This window comes from Mauremys mutica, chromosome 8 (genome assembly GCF_020497125.1).
Source record: "Mauremys mutica isolate MM-2020 ecotype Southern chromosome 8, ASM2049712v1, whole genome shotgun sequence".
Lineage (NCBI taxonomy): Eukaryota > Metazoa > Chordata > Testudines > Geoemydidae > Mauremys > Mauremys mutica.
This window is the reverse complement of record NC_059079.1, coordinates 106227566-106254563: the sequence shown is the minus strand read 5'-3', so window position 1 is coordinate 106254563 and position 26998 is coordinate 106227566. Positions and strand designations below refer to the sequence as shown.

Below are 26998 nucleotides of genomic sequence, written 5' to 3'. Positions count from 1 at the left end.
GCTGAACCCCGAGCATGCGGGCAAGACTCTCCAGCCATACCCTCTGGAAAAAGGTTAAGAATATCATATTATTGACCCATTGTACTATTTACCAGTGTGGCACTTAATTAACCTGTTGACTAAGCCCGGTATCCTATCATACCATCTCCTCCATAAACTTATCTAGCTTAGTCTTGAAGTCATGGAGGTCCCTCGCCCCCACTGTTTCCCTCGGTAGGCTGTTCCAGTATTGCACTCCCCTGATAGTTAGAAACCTTCGTCTAATTTCAAGCCTAAATTTCCTAACTGACAATTTATATCCGTTTGTCCTCGTGTCCACATTAGTACTGAGCTGAAATAATTCCTCTCCTTCCCTGGTATTTATCCCTCTGATATATTTAAAGAGTGCAATCATATCTCCTCTTATCCTTCTTTTGGTTAGGGAAAACAAACCGAGCTCCTCAAGTCTCCTTTCATACGACAGGCCTTCCATTCCTCGGACCATTCTAGTGGCCCTTCTTTGTACCCGTTCCAGTTTGAATTCATCCTTCTTAAACATGGGAGACCAAAACTGCACACAATACTCCAGATGAGGTCTCACCAACGCCTTATATAACGGGACTAGCACCTCCTTATCCCTACTAGAAATACCTCGCCTAATGCATCCCAAGACCGCATTTGCTTTCTTAACGGCTACATCACATTGCCTGCTCATAGTCATCCTACGATCAACCAGGACTCCTAGGTCCTTCTCCTCCTCCGTTACTTGCAACTGGTGCGTACCTAGCTTATAACTAAAATTCTTGTTAGTCATCCCTGGATAAAACCTCCATAGTACACCCCAGCAGCATATATTACGTGGTATATACCCAATAACATAAAAGCTATCTTAGAATGTACAGTCTTTAGGCACCTCATTGATAAATATATTGTCTCTTTCTTCTGTATAGCAAAGCTGACTCATAAGTTCAGCTGTACAGACCTCTTGGAGAGAGGAAACATCTAACTGACAATTTTAGAAACTTAAAGATAGCCCCAAATACCTCTTTCCAACATAATAACATAGTGTTCACAAGGCATGTAGCCTTGGAAACTTTATCAGGACCAGAAGCCAGTGCTGTAAATACCCCACTGGAAATCTGCCAGGACATTGGACTTTAAACCAGTTACTGGTGTGGTTTGAATAGAGGGGATCCTGCATCTCCGACCAGTAACGATTTGGGGAGAAGGAAGGGTTAAATTAAAAAGGAATCTTGCTGAAGCTGCTCGGAGGTTTAGAATGTTAGAATTTTAGCTCCATGTGAGATGGATTAGTGGGGCAGTCAAAGGTATATGATAAATGCAGTTTAGCATATTCTAAATAGGTTCTTATACCACAGTTATCACCACAGGGGCTGAGCGCCTGAACCTTATCACATGGACATCATCACACTACCACAGCCACACACATGGCCATATGGGAAATACTGAGTATCATACAGTCTTCTGGAGAGCGGATCTCAGCCTGTACATTGAAAACTGTGTTCTCTAGTGTCACACTGATAGGTGCTGATACAACAACGTGGGAAAAATTCTTACCTCTGCTAAACTAGAGAAACTGAATTGATTTTCGCCTTCACTGCCACCCTGGGATACTCTGTCCCACACACTCTTCCAAGCCAGGGCATTTTCTGCCAAAATAATCTGGGCTGATGCTCACAAAAGAAAGAACACTTTAGTTGGTAGTTGTCCTTAATGTTTTACCTTTTAGACAGGCCACACGAGTGTCACTTATTTTTAGACAAAGATTCTCCTCTGCCTGACAGAGACCTGATGATCTGCCAGTACTGACAGTGGCCAAATTAAATCCCTTGCATAAGAGATGGAGAAACATGAATCCAAGGTTACACAAAATGTTAACAATGTCAAAAGAAATGAATCCCAGGGGTTTCTAAGCTTACTTCTCTGATACTATTGGTTGTGCTCCTCTCTCTGATTTGATAGGCAGATGCTTTTAAAGACAAAAACCAGAACTTAAAAAATAAGGCCCACAAAAACAAACAGTTCCTCTACTGGCCAAGCCTTCTTGAGCTCTAAAAAGAAGAAAACACAAAAATACTTTGTACAGGCAAACCTGACTCAACATCGGAGCAGCTCCTCAGCTGCTGTAAGCCAGCCAGCATAGCTCGTGGAGCTATACTGATTTAAACCAGGTGAGGATCACGTTTTCGCGGGTTTGCTCAGATGCAGAACAGTTTCATTTTAATTATGAACACAAAGAGGCAATTTTCTCAAGTGGAAAGCAGCCATTTTTTGGGGGGCGGGGGAAACTAATTTTGCAATGAAAATACCAATTTTCCTGTGCCAATGCTTGTAAAATTAAACTCAGTATTTTTGGTGCAGCTTTACTGACAGCTAGAGCAGGGCAAACGACTATTGATTAATCAAAGTGAGCTCTTTTTTCCTGTTCATCACTCGTCTAATGCCCCACAGGTGGGGACGACTACCCTTAAAGAACGTAGCTGTATAGCAAAGCTGTTTGTTATCACCTTTCAGCATCAGAAGTCATGCGCTAGGATCCAGGAGCGCACACTATGCACGACACGTACAGCCACGGCGGACATGCTCCCGAAAAGCTTACTCAATCTGCAGACTGGCTGGAAAACAAAGCCTGGGAAGCCTTTTTTTCAGCATACGTTATTTATGGTCCATGCTGGCTGAGTAGGAAGCCTGCTCATAGCCAGCTCCAATCCCTCTGCCCTTGTGCACAGATTAAGAAAACAAACTACCTATAGCAGAAGACACTGCCTTCTGCCTAGAGAGTGTGTGACAGAGACATAGCTCAGCAGTGAGAGGGAGCTGGAAGTTTTTTCTGTTTTAGGTACTTATATGCTCCCTGTGACAGGTGGCTGGTCCTGGTCCTTGTAACTGCAGCAGGTCCAGTGCCCTGTGCCAGAGCAGCTGCTCCCAGCTGGGCCAATTAAAGGGACAGGGCTATACCTGGGTTGTAAAGGGGTCCCAGGGTGTCTTAGTGAGAAGAGAGCTGGAAGGGACCAGGACTGGATGTGAGATGGCACTGTCTGAGGGAGGGTGAGCCAGGGAGATGCAGGAGCAGGATTGCCAGAGTTCTGGGGAAAGCCTGAGATGTGAAGGGTGAGCTGAGGACCTGGTTTGTTTATTTGTGAAGTTAGACGCCAAAACTGCTTTAGAGAGACTGTGGATCTGGCTGTGAGTCATTTGACAGCTGGCAAGAATCCCTACCTTACCACAACCCTCATTCCTGCACTTGAGTGCCTCCACCTTTAATGTATTTAGCCTCACCCCTGTGAGGAAGGGAAGTGCCAACATGGTTCTATTCCCTGTTCTGCCACTGGACTATTGGATGGTCTTGGATAAGTCACGTCACAGCTCAGTGCCTCAGTTTCCCCACCTGTAAAATGGGTATAGTGCTACTGACCTCACTTGTAAAGCCCTTGGATATCTACTGATGGTAAGAGCTAGGTGTTGTTTTATTCGCCATCCCCATTTGGCCACACACACACTTTAAGTCCATAAGCAGCCTGAATAACATTATTCCAGGTAAGCTCTTTAGTAAGTGTATGCAGGATTGGGACCTAACCAATTTAAAATAATAATAAAAAATCAAATACTGAATAAAAGCTGCAGTTAGTTGCCTCTCTAAAACTTGCATCCTTCCTCCAGTGGAACATTAGCATTTTAACTCTAATTATATTGTCTCCACTGAGTGCAGGGTCAGTACCGGGCCAGAATGGGGTAATTATGTGTCCATTTTTGTCTTGTAAATTATAGTGTTATTCGGGGACTGAAAAAAGGCATTTAATTGGTAGTTTAAAGTTTAATTATCAAAGGCCTGATGGTACCTTTTCACAGAAGGAGATGCAGGAGAGCAAAAACTCTATAAACACTGCACAAGCTTGCCTGGCTGACCCAGGAACCCCCTGCTCCCTTCAGAGGGGATGGGATGTGGCCTGCAATTTGGAGGTGTCAGGGGACTTGGGAAAGCACAGGACAACCTCATAGATCCAAAGGCTACTTTCAGGGATGGTCTTTTCCTGCAGGGTCACCCTCCCTGCTCTTGGGGGTATAAGCCGCAAAGCAGAGTTAATTCTCTTCTAACAACACTAGTTCTGGTGTGGCACTACTCTAGTTTCCCTGTGGACATGGGGACAGTGGCAGCTCCCCTCCTGCTACGTCACCGTCTCTCACATCCACAGAGCCCCGATTATAGAATGTGTGCAAAGAAGGGCTTTGGCAAACTCTCAGGGAGCAGGCAACTCACAGCACAGCTGTTGTAACTTTGCCACCATCCACTGTATCCCCCGTCTCTGTTCTCCACCCTAAGAGGGGAGAAACCAGCCCCGGGTCCTCTTTTTGAACACCGGACAGGCCTTCCATAGGAGGGTTTTTGAGACCAAGTACACAAACAGTTTCACAGCTATAGGTTATTGGAAGAATAAAGGGATCTCAGCATGTTGCCATTAACAATAGGGGATCAGAAGGCTCCTGGGAATGCTTCATTTCTGGGACACAAATTCAAATGCAGATCAGGTTGGTAGAGAATGAAAGTCATTTCCCTCAGCCGACAGCCACTACCAGGACTAGATGAAACAAGTTGGGAGATCTGAATCCAGAAACCAGCTACCCAGGACACCAAAAATACTACTACACAATTGGCATTAATTAACATCCTTGTGGCAGCTTGGCAGAGAGGCCAAAGAATGAATGAGTCTGGAGACAAAACAATCTTCTCACCCCTGGAAATAGTCTCACCACATCAGGGCTGACACGCCATGGGAGGGACGCTCGTATTTTTGGTACCCAGACGATGGAGAAATAAAGGTCTTCGGTGTCTATGACCATTAAAGCTGGATCTTTTCACAGGCACAATATTCACTAACAACAAGAAAATACCAAGCAGAAAACCCATGAAAGAGGCAATAAGAAAGAAACAGTTTTCAACTCACCAAATTTGCTAGAATGTAGTGGTATCCGATCCCATTTTTTTCAAGCTTGATGATCTGTAATGTCAAAAATGTTTCATTTAGAACATAGTTTATGCTTACAAATAAAGAGAGCATGGTTTAGCTGGTTACCGCCTGCCCCATAATTCCCTTCCCGGTTATGCTTTAAATGAGACAGTTTATGTGAGAACAGTCACAGTAAAAGGTAGAAGAAGAGCAAAGCCTTCCTAAGTGGTATTAAAGTGCTGTGAGATCAGCATCTGCAAGTATGAAATGAGGCAAAACACGTTCATCCACCATATCTCACAAGCAAGGAGAGCAGAGTATCTGAGCCTAGAAATATCAGGTGGATTCAGGAGGTGAGACATAGTTGGTTACCATCACCTATAGTAATATAGGGGTACCCATAGGGAACCTATTGTTCTGTGAATGCCAGATAAACACCAAATATTACTTTCAAACTATTGTACACCTCAAACCACCCATATCTTGCCTGATTCAGACCGTGCCAAATTTAGTGCGACTCAGACTTAAGTACTGTAGGCCTGATCCTCTAGTACACTGGGGCTGTCGCAGGCCACTTGCCCAGTGCAAAGCTGCCCTGAGCAGGGGCGGCTCCAGGCACCAGCATGCCAAGCACATGCCTGGGCCGGCAAGCCACGGGGGGCGCTCTGCTGGTCGCTGCGAGGGCGGCAGGCAGGTTGCCTTCGGCGGCTTGCCTGTGGAGGGTCTGCTGGTCCCGCAATTTCAGTGGACCTCCCGCAGGCTGCCACCGAATCCGCGAGACCCGGGACCTCCTGCAGGCAAGCCGCCAAAGGCAGCCTGCCTGCTGTGCTTGGGGCGGCAAAATACCTAGAGCCGCCCCTGGCCCTGAGTCAAGCAGTCAGTCAATGGAAAATTCCTTTAGTGTGTGTGTTGAGATGATATGTACATGGTGCCACTATATAAGATACCTAGAGCTCCTGACAGTCTCTCTCCCCTGACTCTTGGGATGTCTGGGCTCAGTCTGTTTCGATACTTCTTAATCAATATAATTGTTTAAAGCCCCGTAATGTTTTAGAGTTTCCTTGTCAGCAGAAACGTTTCTGTTGCCTTCATTGCTAGCAAATGCACCCTGCTTAATGGCTGATTTTTAGCTACTTCATTTCTCATGGTTTTTGCTTGCTCTGTGGATTCCCACTAGTGGAGTTCAGTTCTAAAGCCAGAGATCACATCACTCTATAATCCAAACCATATACAGAAAAAGCCCAGTTGGTAAAAAAATGAACACCTCGCCCCAAGAGTTGCCAGTTACGGAGGGGAACCATGTGCTGTTTGGACCCAGCATTTTAGCAGGCAAAACACCGCCTCACTTCCATGGTGCTGTGAACTGATTCTGAATTACCAGCAGAACTATCAACGCTCAGGTGTCATATGCAAGAATGTTAAACAAAACCAGATAAAGATCCCTGCTGTTATAATTGTCACCAAATATATTTGTAATTATTGAACACTTGTTCCTGTGCAACTGATTCATCTGCCTTAGCCTTTCATAGCAGAAGTGCTCTTGTATAACATTAAAACTTGCCTGACTCCCTATGCTAATATCCCTGCCTCAATTAGCACCGCTGGAGAATACATTTGTTAACACTTTTTGATACAAATAAGTTAGCCTCCGCCACCTTTCACGTGGCACAGTTGTCCTGTGGGAGATCATTAAATATGACTGAAGCAGATGAGTCTGAACTGCTCTAGGTCAGAGTAATCGCTCAGAGGAAGCAGATTTCTTCTATGCACATGCACGCTCGGAGTCACACGATTTGTGATTCAGTGGCTAGATTTGGGGAACAAAACCAGAACTCAGTGCCCCCTTCTACTTAGTCAATTGAGACACGCTTGTTCAGTAAGTCCCCCTCTTCCACGGATGTACCTAGAAACTATCAGAGGTACAAGCAGTGTTTAATATGTGCAAGGGCTTGCCAGGGCTGTGACTCGGCACCGCTAGACGCGGCAGTTCAGAGCCCCGTTACCTTTGGCTTGCTGCATCAGTTATGGAAGTCAAACTAATTGCTTGAGCCTCAGCACCTAATTGTTTGAGCCCCGATGCCTTTTTCATTACAAATTAAGCACGGGGCATATGGTGGGACCAGGAGCTACGATCTCATACCCCAGTGTCCCCCAGCTATTAAATAGGAGAATAGAGGGTGCTGGTTCCTTGCACCAAATCTGCCCCTATGTTATTTTATTAGGTGTCAGAGTCAATGAATTGGAGAGGGATACAGAGCAGCTTTCACTGAGCTGTGAACCTACCAATTCATGCACACAAATTATGCGTCTTGCCTCCTGTGTTTTACACAGTTATTTGCTATCTTAATTTATTTTAAAGTGCTTGCTCAGTTCTAATGCTTTTAGACTGGGGCGGCAAGCTGAGGTTATAATAGCATTTATCACTTAGTCTGAACATGGAAAGAGGCAGCGTCGGGCTGCATGCTGATGGTTCGCTTGGGCCATCCAGGTTCCATTACCCACTTCTTAATGGGCAGAGTTTGACAACTATTAGAGAGAAATTCTCTCAGAGAGTGATACAGCGGAGAGGAGAAGTTTCCAGTTACTCATTTTAATGAGCATCAGGGAAGAAATGACATAGTGCTTTGATGGAATGCAAACACTTATTTATCCCACTAAGACAACACAGTATGGCCCAGTGGATATCCTGCCACCAGCCAGCAAGGCTGGCTCATAAAAGATGGTTACATCAGCATAGGTAAATCATGCCCTGCAACAGACATGGGTGAGAGAAAAATCAGGTTGGTTTCTCACATGCCTTTAACCCTTGAGTGAAGATTTATTTTAGAACTGAGCTCTTAAGAACTCAGCCACAGTGACTTGAAAGGAGAAAGAGAGCGTGAGTGAGACAGAGATTGATGTTCGAGGGCTGTCCTCTGCTCTCTGTTCAAGAGGGACCAAACATTCACAGCCACCAAACAAGAATAACAGGATGGTGTGTGTATGGAGGGGAATGTGCTGAAATACCAGAGAGAGGCTGAGGCGGATGTCTGAACACCTCACGCACAAAGAGAGTGAGACAGAGACAGAAAGTGCAGACATCTGTAAATAGGACTTGCTGGCGCAGTGAGCGAATAGAGCTGCTGACCTCAGGAGCTGAAGTCTTCCCTGTGCATTTGCACGTCATGGAACAACACCCAGGAGCTAGCAGGCCCTGCTGAGGCTGGAATAGGCGGGGTATTTCAGGTCTTGTTTGAAATGTCTTCGCGAGCTCTCCATGGGCTCAGGATTAGAATAGCCAGGGACGCTGCTGGTAAAGATGGAACGGAGTGACAAAAGCCTGCACACTGCCCGCCCTACTATGACAGGTCCTGTCCTATTTTCATGAGCACAAAGACCCTGTGCTGTGAGGGTGCTCTATCCAATTGGGTCATATTTCCCAAAGCTCAGTTCCCAGTTAGCCACCAAACTAAGTAAACAGATTTCCAGAAATGCTCACCAGGCTGGGTGTTGAGCACTGGCCCTAAAGCCACGTCTCACCAAGTACAAACTGTCATTTCTATTTGGAAATTCACACTTTTTATTACAAAGGGCACTTCTGAACCTCCTGCCACTGGTGGCCATTTTAGTGGCAAACAACATCATTTAAGTGATCAGGGAGCTTGGGTTCAGAGAAGAGAAGCCAGAAAGCAAGACATCGGAGGTGGGGGACAGAAATTTGTCAGTGAAAAGTTCTGCAGTTTTCTTTTGTACCTACCGAAGTTCACATTTTTGGGGCATTTCATGGAATTGAGGGCAAAGCATAAAAACAAATGAAAATTACAATTTTCAGTTTCAATGTGAAAACTTTTCTTCACCCAAATGAAACTGAATTTATGAATTCAAACTTTATAAATCTTGAGGTGTCTCACTATAAAATAGGGACATTTTAAAGTAAACACGCATTACATTTTGTGTGGTTTGTTTTCAAAGGTGGGTCCATTTTACAAAATTGAAATCACTATGTAAAATCCACAGGCTTTTAAATTTTGTTGTAACTAGTTTGCTCAGCCCTAATTATACAAAAATTCCCTTCTTGCTTCAATATCTGACATGGTTTAAAATCAAAGAAGATTTTTTCTGTGTAAGATGAAGACTATGTTTAAGTAGAGAAGCTCTTCAGTAAACCAGCATTGAAAGAGAAAGCGAAGAGGTTTTTCTGAACACACTGTAAGAAATGCCCAGACAAGCCCTCATTATTGCTGAAAAGCAGATAAATACCGTAAGAAGTCAAGGAAGGAAAGATGCTACTGGACTGTTTAAGCGTGTGTCAGATGCTCAGGGAAGGTTGGGTCTTATACGGCTTTAGCCAGATTTTCATTGTCTAGGACATGTCAAGAAGTGCTATGCCTGCTCTGTGGCTAAAGAAAGGACTTTACTCCCCAGAACAGTTAATCTGGCCCCTCTCATGAGCACTATCCTCCTGTAGGGGCAAATCTTACTCTCTCTATTATTATTATTTATAATGCCATAGCACCTAGCAGCCTCAGTCAAGGATTGGGGCCCCATTGTGCTTCACTGAACACCCAGCAAATGAAAGACAACCTTTGCTCCAGGTAATTTACAGTCTAAAGAAGAGACAAGAGAAAATGACAGGTAGCTACAACAAACAGAGGGGGCAGCACAAGATGATGGAGAGACAATTACAACAAGCGTGGTAAGCAGTGGACAGCACGCCAGCTGTCCAGGCATTGTCAAATGTTTCGGATGCACCATGCAGAGGTGTGGAAGGCCCTAGTGGTAGCTCTGGGGGAAGGAGTTGGGGCTGGATTTGAGGAAACTGAACAGATAGATGCAGGAGAAGTCCTTGTGCATCATTCTGGAGGTGGGTGTGAGGACTGGAGGCAGGGCAGCGAAAGGAGAGATGGGTCAGGGGGTTCCCAGCTCTGATGCAGAGATCCATCCCATTCCCATTTCTGAATCCAGAGGAATAAAATGAAGAATGAAGAGACTAAAAAATTGATAATGTCTGTGCACCGAGACCTTAGGAGTCAGAGGGCTACTCAGAACCACTTCTCTGGGGGTGAGACAGTTGGTGTATTGGGCTCTGCAAAAGAGTCAGACAATTAGCTGCAGGAAAAATATTGCGGAGCAGCACTGCTGACTCAGCAGCTCTAGAGAAATCCTAGGTTTCCTCCAGCTCTACAATTTCTTCTGTATAATAAAGACGAGATGGTTCTGGGCTTAGTGGACCTATCCTGCTGTGATTCACATTCCCTTCATAAGTGCCCTGTGGTAGAGCAGCATGGATAAAGGGAACAAGGAAGAAAACGTATCTAGGCGAAACAACAAGGCCCTTAACACATGCAAGTTCCCTCCCGGAGAGCCTGTTGCCAGCACAACCTTGCCCAGAATGGCGTTCAGCCGCTCTGTCTCGCAGTCCACCACCACCAGCCGTTCCTTTTTCTTCTCCAGCTCCTGGAAGAGCATCCTGTAGCCCTCTTCTGTTGTTGTCAGGATGTTGACAGCTGTCACCTGCCAGTTCTTCTCGGCAGCTGTGTCCAGCACTTTCTGTAGGACTGACAAGCCTGGAGAAAGAGGGGAACAGGGAGGGAGTCAGGATTTAGTTCTTGTGTGTTGGCCTTTCCTTTTTTCCCTTCTCCTGGCTGGGGCAGGAGCCTGTAGTCTTGGGTCATGCAGCACCATGAGACCCCCAGCAAAACTCCAGCAAGCTTTTAAAACTCAAGCATCCTACCTAAGCCGAACTAAGCTATAGTGACTTCTTCAGTGCTTTCTTTCCTACTATTGCAGAACAATAAGATATCATATCCATATTTCACATTTATAAGCCACGCCACTCAGAATAGCCCTCCTCCATCTGTGGCAGTGTGGTCTGGCAGGTAGGGCACTGAACTGGTACCCAGACCTGGGTTCTAATCCTGGCTTTGCTACTAACCTGCTGTTTGACCTTGGGCATGTGATTTCACTTCTGTGTCACTCTTTCCAGTCCTACCCTTTATTGGTTTAGACTGTAAGTGCTTGGGGTCAGGGACTGTCTCTCTATGTGTTTGTACACACAGTGGGGGCCTGATCTCAGTCTGGGACTCCAGGCTGCTGTAATTGATTCTCACTGATTGCCCCTAGATGACCCCTTTTTTGAGGTAGCTGGGAAGTCTGTCAGGGTACTCAGCCAGCCGTAAAGTTTTTTGGGCTCGGGATTACCCTGTATGTCCAAGGTTTTTGTACCTCAGAGGTGGCACTCGCGACTGCAATTTATATAATTATAGTAAACTTCTGCACTTCCAGTCTCAAACACAGATGGCGCTATGGTGACAGCTGTCAGGGCGCACACAGTGCCGACGAGAGGGTGCGGGGGAAGCCAGTACAAATTACTGGGGCCTGGCGGTCCGGAAGGGGGCCCGGCTTCGTCAGCTCTGTTTAGCCGGTTCGCCTTTGCTGCGGGGGGCGGAATTTTTTTTTTCAGCGGGGCCCGAACCTGCTCTCGGCGGCCCTGCCCTGCACAGATCTAAAGCGGGCCTATTTGCAGTGCACAGTGGGTCCTATAAAATCCAGAGGCTACGCTACGTATTCTTGAATGCCACCTACGGGCATTTGATCTATTAACTAACTATTTACATATGCACAGAGCACTCCTCTAACAGGTGCCTGGGCATGGTAGACTGAAACAGTGGATTCCAGTTTGTTTGCACAACCTCCTAGGTTCTATGTAACACAGAAATAATAATCTCATTTACAGATGAACATAGGCAGTAAGTCGGAGGTATGGTCACCCTCTAAATGAGATGTGCTTATTCAGCATATTAAGGGTAACAGCACCAAATAAATACATTGCACTCCTGCACTGGGGGAGCTTGGAATGCTTTACAAACATCCATCATTTAAGGGCTCACTTGTGTGTTATATGCACAGCCTCGCATTGGAAATGTGTGTAGTTAACGCCAGCGTGAAGGACAGAGGTGTGTACCTGCTGCTGCACTCCTCTGGGAGCTCAACACACATACCCTACCCCCATCCCCCGCTGGCATGGGCAGGCATGGCCCTGCCTCTATCCTTTGTCTCTTGCTGCAGCATGCCCTGCCCGGGGTCCCCGCTCTCCCCCGAGGGCACAGACTGCACTGTGAAAAGCCCTTGTGCACGTGCTCCTGCGTAAGGCCCCACCAAGTCTAAGGCTCACAACACTCCTGTAGTTTCGTAGCCATTTGAGAGATGGGGAAACAGAGACAGAGAGGGTAAGGCACTCGCCAACATCAGACATGGAGTTTATGACAGATCTGAGCAGAGAACCAAGTTGCCTTGTTTTAACCAACAGATCCCACTTCCTTCTATGCATTTATTTACCAGCAGAGCAATGATACTGTCTTTTCATGTTTTGCAAGAAAGAGTTATTAACAGCAAATTTAGTATCTATATAATTGGTTCCTAGAAGCTCAATGACTCTTGAAAATAGGATCCTGAGCAATCACCTTATTAAATCTAAATCATTGCTCAATTTGATACCCAAACCACTTGTGCTTGGGTTATTTTCCTGAGGGAGTAGTCGTCCGTTCTGCCCAGGGGTGACAAACAGACACGTTCCGCCCACTCTGCCCTTGCCACTCACCCCGGTCAGCATCGTAAATGTACACAAACTTCTGCCAGCTGTAGTGCTCGATGATGTTGATGAGGGCGTCCTGAAGCTCTGGGCGCAGCTGGAGGACGAACTGGTTGGAGGTGTCGACGGGGAAGCTGGGCGTTATGAAGCAGACGTGGAGCGCCCCGCAGAAGGAGGTGAGCATGTTCACCGTCTTCCTGTCGTAAAACCCAAAGATGGCGTAGACGCCCTTGGAGAACTGCGAGCAGACTGGAAGGGGGAGAAGGAGATGGTCAATGGAGCTAGGCAAAGAAGCCCAGTTTTTGAGGCAAGCCTCTGTTGCTCTGGACTATTCATCCCACTGTCTGGGCACATAAGCTGGGATAGCCATCCTGCACTGCATTCAGTTAGAGAGCCAGGAGGTGCGGGGATGCTCTGCCCATTAACTCCACACTACTTCTCTAGCGCTGAACTCATCTTAGATGACACTGCGAGGGAGAACGAGAATGCTGCCCTCCCGCCACTCCCTTGCAGGCACTGCTCATGCTAGGATATGAACCGTTGTTTTGAAGAATAATCATTAAAAAATGCATTTTAAAAGACGGTCCCGATAAATCACCCAGGCTCCAGAGAGCACGGCACGACAGCTGCTTGCTGCTCAAGCTTCTGCCAGAGGAGCGCTGAGTGATAGAGGTGTCAGCCTTGCATCCCACTCACCACCCTCCAAGCCATGGGAGGAGAAATACCATTACAGCTCTCTGAAGGAGAGCACCAGGTCTTTCAGAATCTCTCTCACTCTCTCACTCTCTCCAGATTCTTCACCCTCTTCTGCTCTCTCTGAACTACTCAGGTTCACATGGCTCCCAGGGCTGAAGTGGCAGGTAGCCGTTGTGCAGGCAGTGCCTCCTATGGCCTCCCCACAGCAATGGGCCTGGTTCAAACACTTCCTTTCCCAAGTTTCTAGGGGGCTGCCCAGGGAGCACATGTTCAATTCAAAAATCAAATGTTCTTGAAAGAGAGTCAGCCTTCAGGGCTGCAAGCTGGAGCCTCCAGGGCCACACGTGGTGCCCTGGCTGCAGGCTGGACACCACTGAGATAGAAGATGACACCCTCTGCCACCAGCTAAATTGCACATTTGGAACTCAGGAATCGCTGGCTCCCTAGCACTGAGCAAAGGGCAGCCCTGCCACAGGAGAATTGGGGCTTACAGCTTCTGTAGAGGGTGACACAGCCCCACAGAGGAGGGTGGGTCATTCCATCCAGTAGAGCGTATTGGCATCCCAACTGGTACAATCTGTACTCCCCACCCCCAAGTCCAGCAAAGCTTGTCAAAGAGCATTGAAGAGTTCAGACCCTGCACTTTGGCAACTGTCCGTAATGTACCTTTGGCCACCACAAACAATATACGGTTACAATACGCACACACTGCATAGATGATACAGTGGCGGCCTGGAAGTTCAGGGTGCGTGTCAGGTAAGGCACAGCTCTTGGTTTCTGATCTCAGCAGTAACTGGTGCTGCTGTGCAGTATGGGAGGTTGCTGTCTCATGTCGATGGCCTCCTCAGGAGAGCAGTTAATGAGATCGTGGGAGCTGCTGGAAAACTGCCTCAAGATTTCAGTGAGGCAGAGAGAGCAGCACACACTGTGGTTGTAAAGCTCAGTCCCAGATACAGTCAGACTTATTTAATATCACTCCTGTGTATGGCACATTCCAGTTATTATCAATACATCTCCAAGCCTGAGGCAGTGAGAGTGACAGCATTTCCTGCTGTCAGAACTCCTGGCGCTAGCATTTCCTTCCATTGTCACTCCATGTCTTAAAGACCCCTTGGCGATGACATTTACACTGACTCAAGGCTTTGTGCTGCCCCATGTTAAAGAAAGAAGGAGGAGCTGATGTGACAGCTTCATTTTGGGGTCCCCTGGCAAACCCCTGCACGGGTCTCAGGAATCGCATGATCTGCTTCTAGTCTGGTGACAGCCAGCACTGTGTATTCCATGTGTTCCAAGGAGGACTGAGGGTGGGGATCAGACGTCATCCCCAGATAGCCTTACTCCTGAGCTTACCATCGCTCCCTCTCCCCCCGATAAACTCCGTGTCACAGGAATTACCAGACTGGATCAGACCATCCAGCTCTGGAGCCCATCTCAGACAGTGCCCTGCCTCAAATGCTTCAGAGGAAGGTGCAAGAAACCCTGCAGCAGGCAGATGTGGGAGAATCTGCCCCACCCCTATATAAATCTCATCCCACCCCCTAATAGTTAGAGATTGGTTTCATCCCTGAAATCAGGACTTTTACATCCCTTCCCAAAGTCTATTTTTGTTGGCATTAACTATGGATATTCTCCTTCCTATGTATAAGCAGCAGCAGTGCAGCATATCCCCACCATAGTAGGCCAAACGCAGCCCTGCGAGGGAAGGGCTGTTTAAGGTATGAAAATCAGGCATCTCTCTAGAAGGCAGAGTTGTAACCATCATGACAATCCCAGCACCCACTCACTCCAGGGCCACCGGTGTGACACCCTCCAAGCACCCATTGGAACAAGAAGAAAACAGTCTCATTGATACAAGAAACAGACCAGCTGACTCAGACTCTGGATCTGATGAAGTTTTGCAAGGAAAGCTCAGGATTTCAGGACTCATTTCAGCCTGGCCACCACCATGACTTTTCCCATTCTGATGTGCTCAGGAAGGGTGTGAGACTGGAAACGACTGACTTGATGCCCTAAGAGTTAGCAGGTGGGTGCATCTCTCTCTGCTCTCTCATCAGAGGACAGTGTAAGTTTTGCCATGCTTCAAGTGACCAGCCGCGTAAATGTCTAACCCACCCCCCACTGTCATGGAGACTCAGACTACAAGTCAAAGTGACTTTTGGCTCAGAGATGTTTGTCAGCATGTCATGCTAGCACTTTAAACATCGGCTGGGTTTTCTTATTATTTCATATCTGTATTACAGTGCAGCAAGAGGCCCTACACTGAGATCAGGCCCTGCTGTGCATAAACATCCTAAGAGACCGTTTCTGCCCCCAAATAACTTACAGTCTAAAGAGAGGAGACAGTCAGTGGATGGCAGACAGGAAGAACTGTTAGCTGCATTTTGCAGATGGGTGTGCAGTCCCCACTCCACGTGCACATGGCAGCTGTGTGAAAGGGCCCCTGCTAACCTGAGCAATTAGGGAGAAGGCAGAGCGCGGAGCTGGCCCCAGAGCCCTGGCTGACTAAAGGACTGGGAGGAAATCCTGCTGCTTCCAGCCCAGGTTCCCTTGGAGGAGTGGAATCCCAGCCCAGAGCAGAAGCTCAGCCCTGTCCAAATGGGACCAGAGGATTGGTTGCAGGCCACCTGGTCGCTCTGGCATGGGAGCTGGGCTGGAGAGAGATGTCGGAGCAGATGCTGCTGCTGGAGGGAGCTCCCCAAACACAGCCAGAACCTGGGGTTAGGGGTTTGGCCCAGCAAATGTACCAGGGTCACAGCTACAGCCAGGCTGAAGGAGCAGCCTCGACTCAGCAGAGGTGTTCTGACCACCATGGGGATGGATACCAGCGACGCAGCAGACTAAAACTCACCCTCTGAGCTTGCCCCAGGCCGAAGCACTAGCAGCCATTGCAGAAGGAACCCTGACGGGCTGGGGGCAGTTTGGACGCCTGAGGGAGAATATTTAAGCGTTAAGGACTCAGTACAATTGTAGTATTGCTAGTGGGTGTATGCGTGACCCCCGCCCTATGTAGGAGCCCTTAAATCAGTGGTCCTCAAACTTTTGTACTGGTGACCCCTTTCACACAGCAAGCCTCTGAGTGCGACCCACCCCTATAAATTAAAAACACTTTTTTATACATTTAACACCATTATAAATGCTGGAGGCAAAGCGGGGTTTGGGGTGGAGGCTGACAGATTGCAATAATAATAACCTCACGACCCCCTGAGGGGTCCTGACCCCCAGTTTGAGAACCCCTGCCTTAAATGGTCTCTTGCACTAACGGAGGCTTGTCCCTGCTCAGATAAAAGCATTAGGGTTGTATCTGAATGCGGCATTTATTCATGGGATTAATTCCCGCCTCCCCAAAGGGTGTGGGAAGGAACCAAGAGACGCAGGCCCAGCGAAAAGCAAATGGAGTCCCCTCCCCCTCAGGCACATGGCTGGGAATCTGAGCACCCCACATCAAGCTGGGCCCACGACTGAGGCGCAGAGAGATTAAGGGCCAAGTTTTCCATGTAGCTCAGGGCTCCCATTTAGCCACCAAAATAAAGAGGCCAGGTTTTCAGAAGAGCTCCGCCCCGGTGGGTGTTGAGCTCTTCTGAAAAGGAGGGGAGCACTTTTGAAAGTCTGGCTGCTCATGACCGGCCCCAAATCACTCACAGAGTCTGTGGGAGAACTAGACATTGAATCCAGATCCCATGAGGGCCAAACCACTGCCTCTTTCTGGAGTTCAGTCTGCACCATTGGAACACAGAAATCCTGCCACACCAGAACTTCCACTTTTGTTTTTTTTTAAATCCTTTCTAACAGCCCCCAGTAGAAGAATTTGTGGTCACTCTCTTGCCACCTCTTAAAAAGGGGAAGATACCATGGATCCAAAACTGCGACTGAAAAAAAATCCATTTCTTTGTCTCACTTCGGAGTCTCTTTCCAACTGGCGGTAGTGTCTGTATCAGCCATCATCCTGGGACTGTCACATTTCCACAGATCAGATAGAAGTATTCTCAACATCGTTTCCGTGTGCCTGGACCAATGGGACTAATGAACAGCGCTGTATGAGTCCATATGTGAGAGATAAGACTCAGAGCTCTCGGAAGCCAGTGCTCAGAGTCCCTGCATGAGTAAAGTGACATGCTTTGTACAGCTGAGCAAATCATTTTCAATTAATAATCCAGCCAGTAAATTTAGCCTATTTCTGAGCATACCATGATTTCCTCCAACATATTTGCTATTTGAAGTTATTTTATTTTGTAAAATAACCAAAAATTAACTGTATGGATCAACCATGCATAATCAACACTCCTACGCTGTTCCGAGATACCCAGGAATTCTAGCATTTGCAACAGATTGCACCAAAGAGGGTTGAAAGAACTAACAGTCCTTATTGTTAGTAATTTTGGAAAAGACCCCTGGCTCCCATCATGTTTTCAAATTCACACTGCTAGTCACTGCAGATTATTTGGGGGAAAAGACTGGCCAGGGTTTGATCATTTGGGGAACGACAGGGGATTTTTCATGGCAGTTGGTTAGAAAATGTTAGTAATGTTAATAGTTAAGAATTTCAATCAGCTTTCCAGCAATAATCCTAACTCTAGTAATGGACAGGCAATAATGGTCAAATTGTTCAAGGTCTTGCCACTAGTTTGAAATAATTGTGTACCAAACGTATTAATCCTGCAGAAAATAAAGGAGATAAATACTTTCTATGAGTTTAATGGAAGAAGGGAATTTAGAATTTTTTTCATTGTGTTATCGGTTGCATTTTTTGTTGAGAACTGAATATGAGGGGCAACAGGTGTGAAAATGACAGGGGGAGGTTTTAATGGATAGGGGGAAAGGCAGCACAAAACAGAATTGTCAGATTCCTCAGTTATCCTTCCCAGATTCCCATTCACTCAAATCTGGCTTGATCTGAGCTCCGATCCTGTCTCGAGTAGGCAAGAGACCCTTTGCAAACACTTTGGCCATAAGCTGTGGTGGGGATAAGGTGCATGGCTCAATTTATAGGCATTTCTGCCTGTAAGATAAGAAGATCCCTTCTGTTTCCCAAGTCTTCTGCTTTCATATGAAACCCCCCAAATTAAATCATCGAAACATGACGGGCTTAGGAAATAGGCATTATGTTGAAAGCACACACCAGCTATTGCTCTTCCACTGACACCTGTCAGTCAGCTCAAGACATACACCCAGGCACCTGAGCCGACAGCCCTAAAATAAGAAAAGAGATATCCTCCAGCATTGCAGGGTAGGAAGGTGATGAAGAAATCAGAATATATAAACAATTCAGAAACAATTGCTCTCTCTAGTCAGTTGGCGGGAGTGTGTGTGTGGGGGGAAGCAGAGGGGACAGGCTAGACCCCCTAAGTTGAGTCCTCTTCTGGGAAGTTCAGGGGTGTTTGGAACTGGAGATTTAGTTTGACCCATTTTAGAGACGTGGTCAGCCATGACATCTGGACCGTGCCACATGATACACGCTCTGCTAAGGTGCCTCCTCCTGGTTGCTCTGGGGATTAGTCCCTTTCCAGGTCTGCTGCCCCCTTGCTGCCCTTTCGCCACACTCTCTGCCCTAGGTTTCTTCCCTGTCTACTGGCCAGTGTGTGGCAATCGGCTCCCTCACTGCTGCCAGGTTGCTGGCTTTATACTAGCCCTACCTGTCCCTTCACACCTGGGCTCCAGCATCGCTCATGGGATTTCTTAGGCCACCTAATTCCCCTCAGCTATGGCCTCTTTGGTTAAGTGCCCCTTCTCAGCCTCGTTAGCCCCTTTTAGGCCAGTGGGTGAACACCCCATCACAGACCCACATCTGAGTTCCGTGGAGCTCGGATCTGTTTTTTAATCTGACCCATTAGAAACAGCAAGGAAACACCCTTGCTCCTACAAATAGCATAATGGAACATGCAGAAATTGATTCTCAAACCTTGGGCAAGTTTACCCCTACCAAAGTTTTTTTTCCTCTTGCTCATAATAGCCCACCTTAATTGATTTGTCTCATTAGAGTTGGTATGGCAACCTCCATCTTTTCATGTTCTCTGTGTATATATCTCTATATATCTATCTTCCTACTGTATTTTCCACTCCACGCATCTGATATAATGGGGTTTAGACCACGAAAGCTTATGCCCAAATACATTTGTTAGTCTCTAAGGTGCCACAAGTACTCCTTGTTTTTTTTTTCTTGGGCAAGTTTGTTTGTTTTCAGTAGATGGCACTTGTCCCACCATGACAGTTCCCTCAAAGCCAATGCTTCAGCTATGAGCTCAAGGGAACTGTCATGGTGGTACCATATTTCAGGTCAGATTAAGGGAACCTGGAGTAGCCGTGGAGGGACACTGGCCACAAAAGGAATGGAAATGAGAAATCTCAGAAGGCAACTGGTTTCCTAAGTAGGGAACATGGGGAGATTCTGGTGGGAATCCAGGACCAGAACTTTAGAAAGCAAATTGTTTGCTCTTGAGGGAGCTGGAGAGGTCACTAGAGAGGATATTTAGCAGTAGCTCACCTCTCGTTTGTTTTAAAAGTGGTATTGTCTCCCATGACTGGAGATGTGAAATGTAATAGTCAGCTGAAGATTTAACTTTATTTGCAAGGCATTTAAAAATCCCCAGGTAAGACTGAACTCCACAATGGCTGAAACCTTATTACCATAATGCAACCCTTCCTTCACCTGGGAAACAGAAACAAAACATAATCATCTAGATTTGAACTCAAAGCCAAACAAACTCACTGTTATTAGGGTTGTCAAGAAGCAGTTCCAAAGACTCTTGGCCTGGCTTGCTCTGTGTGTGTATGTGTGAGCATAATTTATTTTTAGCATAGTCTGCCTGGAGGGAACCCTCACACGGTGATGGAGGACCTGACATCAGGTCGGAGAAGCCGGTGGAATTTGGATCAGAGGGTGCTAGTGTCTGTTCCAATTAGGAACAACTTGGAACAACTCACAAACATTTGTCCTCGCAGCGCTCCAATGTGGCTTAGGTGCCAGAGTGCATCTCTTCACCAAATCCCAATGACATGCCCACAGATTTCTCTAGCAGGAAAAATAGATCCTATATTCCCCCATGGCTTTGTCATATTCCCTTACCTGAAAGTAGACATTTCCCACATATTCTCTCAACCACAAATCAGCCTGATGTCATAATGCAAGAAACATTCCCCTCCACCCCCCCAGCAATAAGGTATGGTTTCCTTTCACTGTTTCCTGCACTACTTGTAATAATCTCTTGGAAGCTTGAAACCAAATTTGGTTTCCAAATCAAGGTGTGTTACTCCCTGCCATCACATATGAACACTAGTTAATTATTGTAGGGTTGCTTGTGGGCATATGTGCTCCTGGCATTAATTTTTCTCCCTTGTTAGTTAAAAAGGAATCAAAACATTTTAACAACAACACCCACAAGCAGTAAAGAAAGCGATATGGATTTTTCAGATAGTTGGAAAGAAATCTAATAGTGATATAGACACTTGAATGGCTGACAATTAATTTCTGTGCGCCCGTTGAGTGAAAATCCAATTTGGGATGCTTATTTTGCAGGTTGCTGGGTATAGCGTCATTGAGTTTGGGCCAAAAGGGTCAAAAGGGACTACCGGATTGCAGGCCACCCACACCACCCAGCGCCCGCACACTAAACCCAACAACTGAAATGAGTCCAAAGTCTTGCATCCCGCAGGCAGAGAATAGGTAGGACCCAGGCCCTTGCAATGGCAGGGAAATGGTTAAGTGAGAAGAACGGAAGAAAAATGGAAACAGAATTTACCTTCGGCCATCAGAAATCAACAAAATGGCAATTGGTCTTTCCTCTAGGATTTCAACCATTCAAGTACACTTTTGAACTAGAATCCTGCAGCTGGTTATGCTTCTGGACTGCAGAGTATGGGTGGAGGCAACCCCAAATTGACCTCCGACCTCTCCATCAGCAATCACTCAAATCTCCTGTATCAGATTTCACAGATTCAAATGCTTTTTTTTTTTTTTTTTTAAAGCTACAATCTTGAAACTTGGTTCTTGTTTGTTTCGATGGGAGGGAGGAGGGAGGGATCCAAATTTGCATTTTTATCACAGAGCACCAAAAGTCTATAAATAGGGATGTCTGAAAAAGTGGGGTGGTAGTGAATAGATGATTTTGTGAAAGCTTCATCAGCTTCTTCCTTGATTTTAAATAAATCATATTTAAATAAATTACATATTTAAATAAATATGTAATTGTAGAATTACTGTTTTGCTGAAGAATAGCAAATTAAAAACAAAACCAAAAATTTTTTTGAAGCTCTCTAGTCAGTCTGTTTACAGAAAAATTATGAATTTCTCCCGTGAATGGAGCTGTCAAAGTGGATAGGAGATCATGACTCCAGTCATCTGAGGTCACAAATTCTATTTAATGGATTTGATTCAAGAAAATTGTTGAGGGTGGATAGGTGCAAGGCCAGCACCAGTTGTAGTAGCTACATGCAACCAAGATTGAGCTGCTGGCAGTTCGTGCATAATGCTTTGCACTTATACAGCAAACTTTACTGGGCAAATCTAATTCTGTGGCCTGCAAACTCCACTTTGCCCCTTTGCGGCTCCAACTTGTGTCAGGGCTGGATGGCTTGGGATCAGGGGTTGTGACCAGCAAGCCATCCCTGGCCCCTACTCATTGCATTGCTGCAGAGCTTGGACACAGTTGAGAATCCAGCCCAGTGTGCTTTGCAGACATCTGTGAATTAAGCCTCACAACACTAGTGTGAAGAAGATGGATACTATTATTCCCCATTTCAAAGAGGGAGACAGGGAGAGAGTTGTTAACGTGCTCGCCCCAGGCCACAGAGCTATTTAATGGTAGAGGTAAGAGGAAAACTAAGGAGACATTGTTCCTAGTCCTGTTCTTAACCACTAGACCATATTTTATAGCAGTGCGATATACGGCTAGGCTGGACTTGCAAGATACTTTGGCTAGCGGAGTCTACCAATCTGAATGTCACCCCAAGTAGAATTGCACTTGACACCAATACTTTCTGGGCTAGCAGTAAAACAATGGCTAATCAGCATGGCCCAAGATAGTAGTGACAGGTTTCAGAGGGGTAGCCGTGTTTGTATCAGTAAAAACAACGAGGAGTCCTTGTGCCACCTTAGAGACTAACACATTTATTTGGGCGTAAGTTTTCGTGGGATATAACCCACTTCCCAGGAAATCCCACGAAAGCTTATGCCCAAATAAATGTGTTAGTCTCTAAGGACTCCAAGATAGTAGTGGCACCATTTATTACAATGGTATGAGGCCTGTGCTGAGATAGGTTGGGTATTCAAATAAGAATATAATATAATAAATAAATAAAATAATAATAATAATAAAATAAATAAATAATAATAATAATAGCAGCTTCCTGAGGCTGGGCAGGCACCCTCTGTGGACAGATACAGCCTTTTCTAATTGGGCAAAGTTTGACTAAGGATGGTTGTGTGGCCAAGGCACTGGAATGGGAGGAAGGAGAGCTGGGTTCAATCCGAGCACTGCTGCCACAGACTTGCTGTGTGATTTTGGGCCAGTCACTTAATCTCTCTGAGCCCCAATTCCCCAACTTCAGAATGGGGCGAAATCTGCCTTCTCCAGCTCTAGCCTATTGAAAGTACAAATTCCTTGGGGCAGGGCCTGCCTCTCACTATGTGTTTATAAAGCACCCCGCATAATGAGCCCCTGATATTACTTGGGGCCTCCCAGCGCTACCATAATGCAAATAAGTAATGTTAATAATCAGTGTTTTATCCACTATGGTAAACTGAGTCCTAAAAATCTTGAAAGAAATTTTTTTAAAATATTCACTCTTTTCTATTGCCTTTAATCTGCACGTCTTGTCGTATTTTCAGAGCCATTAATCAGTATTCCCACTGCCTGCTATGGCACCTTTTTAAACCCGAGCCTTTTTAAAGGATTCTCTCTTCCCATCCACTAAACAGGCTCATTTCTGAGTCATAAATACCCTGCCACACCACTATGAACAAACACAGTTGCAATAAAGTCCTGTGAAATCTATTCATGAATTGGGATGAGGTTAAAAAAAATCATATTTACCATATGCAAAGTATATTATACAGTCCCTCTAGCCTATCTCCTCCTTCAGTGAAAAAATTGATTTCTATACTCTGATTTCTCTACATTTAAAGTCCCCAGAAGCAGAGCAATGAATATTAAAGATGATTACTAATGGGAAAATTACATCCATAATATAAACTGAAGTGAGAAATGAAGGTGTAACCAATTCCCCTACCACTGCTCCAACAACATGTCTGACACATTACTTATTAGTCCACCTCCAGTCACTGCTACACTGGTAAAAACTCACTACTGCAACACAGTCTTGCTGCTTGGGAATCAAGAACACTGGGGAAAAAAATCATTTTAGAAAATCATTATGTGCTGCGAAAATAGCCAGCATTTTGGAACTCGGTAGGTCAGCATAACATTTAATTGCAAGCTATAACATTGTAACTCTTAAATAAAGGGGAAAAAAAAGGGGGGGGGAGGCGAAGAGCAGAAGCCAAATGTGTCATGTAAGGTAGAACTTGCTGTAAATGAAATGCATTTTGTCATCAGCAGCTTCTTTCTTTCCCTAATGTATTATAGTTATTCAGAGCAGTTCTGCTAGACATAGACATCTGTGCCTGTCTTCAATGCAAGTTTCCTTTCTGATGAGGCTTTTGTAAGTAGTTGTTTTAAAGCCTGTTATAGGTTGATATATAAAAGCCTTGTAAGCCGCAAGCCATGGGCTTTCCCAGAATTTCTCTGGAGAGGCTATTTGACAGCCAAATATTTCTTACCATCAGGAGGTTTTCGTGACACTTACCCTAAATATTCCCTTTCTTAATTTCATCCCATTAATCCTAGTTATACGTCTATACACCATGCTTAATAAGATATGTGCATATGCTTCCCAAATTTGCATTGGCCATTTCCCCCTCCCCACAGATGCATTACATTGCAAATCTAATTCATTGCCTACTCCCAATCTTGCTTCCTTTGTAGCACTACTGCTCTCCATGTTTCTGCCTCCCATTGAAAACGTATGCTTTGGCTTATTTTTCCCAGTGGTGGTTTGCTTTTTCAAAGTTATTTTCTGCCTACATTTTAAACCTCTCAAGGCTCCTTTCTATTTTTTTCTCTGTCCTCACTGGCATTTGCATTTCTTCCCCTGGCAGCCCATCCATGGTACTCAAGGCTATCTCTAATCCCAACTCCTGTATCAGACACATCCCTGCCACTGCAACTCAATGCCTTTGGACTATTCCTTACCCACTGTTTAGTCTTTTAGACAGTTTTCAATCCACATGACACCATTTTTACCTAAATATATTACATCCACTCTCTTCCCCTCACCCACTAAGACCCAGATCCAGTAATTTCCCATGTGTGGGAAAATAAAGATCCCCATTGACTTCTGAGCTGTAAATTCTTCTGAGCAGGATCATGGCCTAATCTTGTAACTCTGATTTTGGTAGGTAAATAAAAGATGAATTAATTGACAAATGTGTTGGTTTCCAGGTCTATTTATTTTTTAAATTAATTATCTCTAGGCATTTATATGCTCATCACCATGGTAGGATCCACCTGAGCATCTAAGGTCTATGCACATGGTATATACTGCAAACAATTTATTCTTGGTTTAGTTTAGTTTGAACCCAGAAAAAATGCTTTGTTCTTGTTACAAATGCATTTCCTGGGTTTTTAAAGACATGTTCTAGTACAAATAATGTGGCTTGAACACAGAGGTGTCACTAGTAATGTTTATGACAAATTTAGAAGCTAAAACATAAATGAAGTGTGTTTGCCTCATAAGTCATTCATTATATGGATTCATTTGGATAACGGTCTCCTCTGAACATTCCAGTAGCAGATGGCATTTGGAGACCCCGATCCTGCATTCTCTCTACCCCCAGAACGCTCACCAAGCATGTGGAATTATTTCCCCTTCCCCTCTACTTCCTCCTTTTTACTAATCTTTTCTAACTTTTAGCCAATGGGTTATTTTGCAGTATAGAATGTAGGTCCTGCCTTTAGATGTACCTGAATTAAAAGAATCAGCAAAGCCTTAAGACTATTGCTTGACAAATACATAAAAAAGAGCAACATAATATAATAGTCATTCCCTAGGGATACAGACTTTAGCCAAGGGACCAAACAACAGACCTCTCTAACAAACCTCTATCTACTGAACAACTGTCTTAGGTCAGCCAGGCTGTTATATAGCCCCAAGGGATTTCCCACAAGTCTCTGCCCCAAGACATCCCTCCCCTTCCCAAGCATATATCCACTCAGCTGCAGCCAGTTTCTTACCTGCATGCTTAGGCTCTGATCCTACAGTGCCTTGCATCCTGTGCAATCACTAACAGCTGAGGAAAGTGGGAACTAAACCTGCTAGATCAGAATTGTAGGATCAGATACTCACTAAGCCCAGATGTAAATGACTGTCCTGGGTGCAAGTTCACAAAGTGCTTTATGTTTGTTCTGAGGGCAAATCCCTTCTCTACTCCTTGTTTTCCCTGGGTGCCTACATAGGGTTTGTGAGGATTAGTGCTCCTGACTGGCTAAGAATTACAGTCATCCCTGTCCCCTGAGTGTGCTGGTTTGTCTCTGTCTCCTGTTAGGTCCTGGCTTTTAAACTGCAAACTCTTTAGGGGCAGGGACTGTTATTCTGTTTATATTTGTACAGTACCCAACCGAGATGGCCCGTAGATGCTACTGTAACATATACAGTTTAAATAACAATAATACATTTATCTCCCTAACAAATCCCCTCTAAGTTGTCTCCTTGGAGTTAGAGAATCACCTTCCCAGCTGAGAAGAAAGAGATGCTATGGCTGGACAACCATAGAGAGTAATGGAAAGGATATGGTGGAAAGACCTAATTCTAGGGTCAGAAGAGTTTTCCCCAGTTTAGCTGATCTTGTGGTGTTTGTAGTGATGTAATGGTTATTATATCTTCTGTGTGCTGTCTCTTTCTAGGAGCCTGCTGTTTGCAAAGGCCGTTGCTGTTGTGTGATTGATACAGCACGTTAGAAGGGATATATCCACTTTCCTCAGCCTTGGCGAGTGTACTTTTGTCCTTTGCTGGTTTTTGTTGTTTTCCCCATAAGCTAAAATAAAAGCCACACTGACTACAAACATGTGGTGTATACTGAACTCGTATGCCCGCAGGTGAGCAGAAGGAACCACATTAAATGTGGTCCTGGTGGCAAACTGCTACCTGATCTGGGCAAGGAAGGAGTAGCACCCAGCTATCCAAGAGTAGGAGTGCCGTTCCTTTGCACTGGCAGCAGGGAGATCCTCTTCCTTCCTCAAACCAGCCCACAGGGGGAGCTTTCCTGTGTGACTCAGAGTAGGAAGGGCTAGTCACACCCACCATGGAAAGGAAGATGGTCCAGTGATAAGGTAGCAGTTTAGGACTGACCTGGGAAACTTGGGTTCAGTTTGCTGCTCTGACACAGATGTTCTATGTGACCTTGGGCAAGTCACTTAGCCTTAGTTTCCCATCAGTAAAATGGGGGATAATAATTTACCATCTCATAGGGGTGTTGTGAGGAAAAATATATTAAAGATTGTGAAGTGCTTTGATATATACTGATGTAGCGTGCTATATAAGAGCTAGGTAGTATTATTATAGGTCTGGGATTTTCTTTGTGTGTGAATTATTTACAGCATAAGTTTAAACAGTTGCCTATTACAGATATCTGTCTGAAGAGTAGTCTAAAGGTAAACTCTTCATGTGCCAGAATAGCTCCAGGATATGATCCATTGCTCTAATACACGGAGCCTTTATAATGTACCAAGAAAAGAGC

The 26998-nt window shown here is 45.4% G+C and overlaps 1 protein-coding gene across 2 annotated transcripts in view; it reads right to left on the bottom strand.

The window, feature by feature from the left end:
• GRIA1 (glutamate ionotropic receptor AMPA type subunit 1) overlaps positions 1-26998 on the bottom strand; it is a 160790-nt gene that overhangs the window by 64596 nt on the left and 69196 nt on the right. For both annotated transcript variants that reach the window (XM_045028034.1, XM_045028033.1), the window contains exons 3-5: positions 12526-12765; positions 10308-10492; positions 4944-4997 (exon numbers count right to left, since the gene is read on the bottom strand). In XM_045028034.1, coding sequence (XP_044883969.1) covers positions 4944-4997; positions 10308-10492; positions 12526-12765 — 479 coding nt within the window. The remainder of the gene's footprint in view (positions 1-4943; positions 4998-10307; positions 10493-12525; positions 12766-26998) is intronic.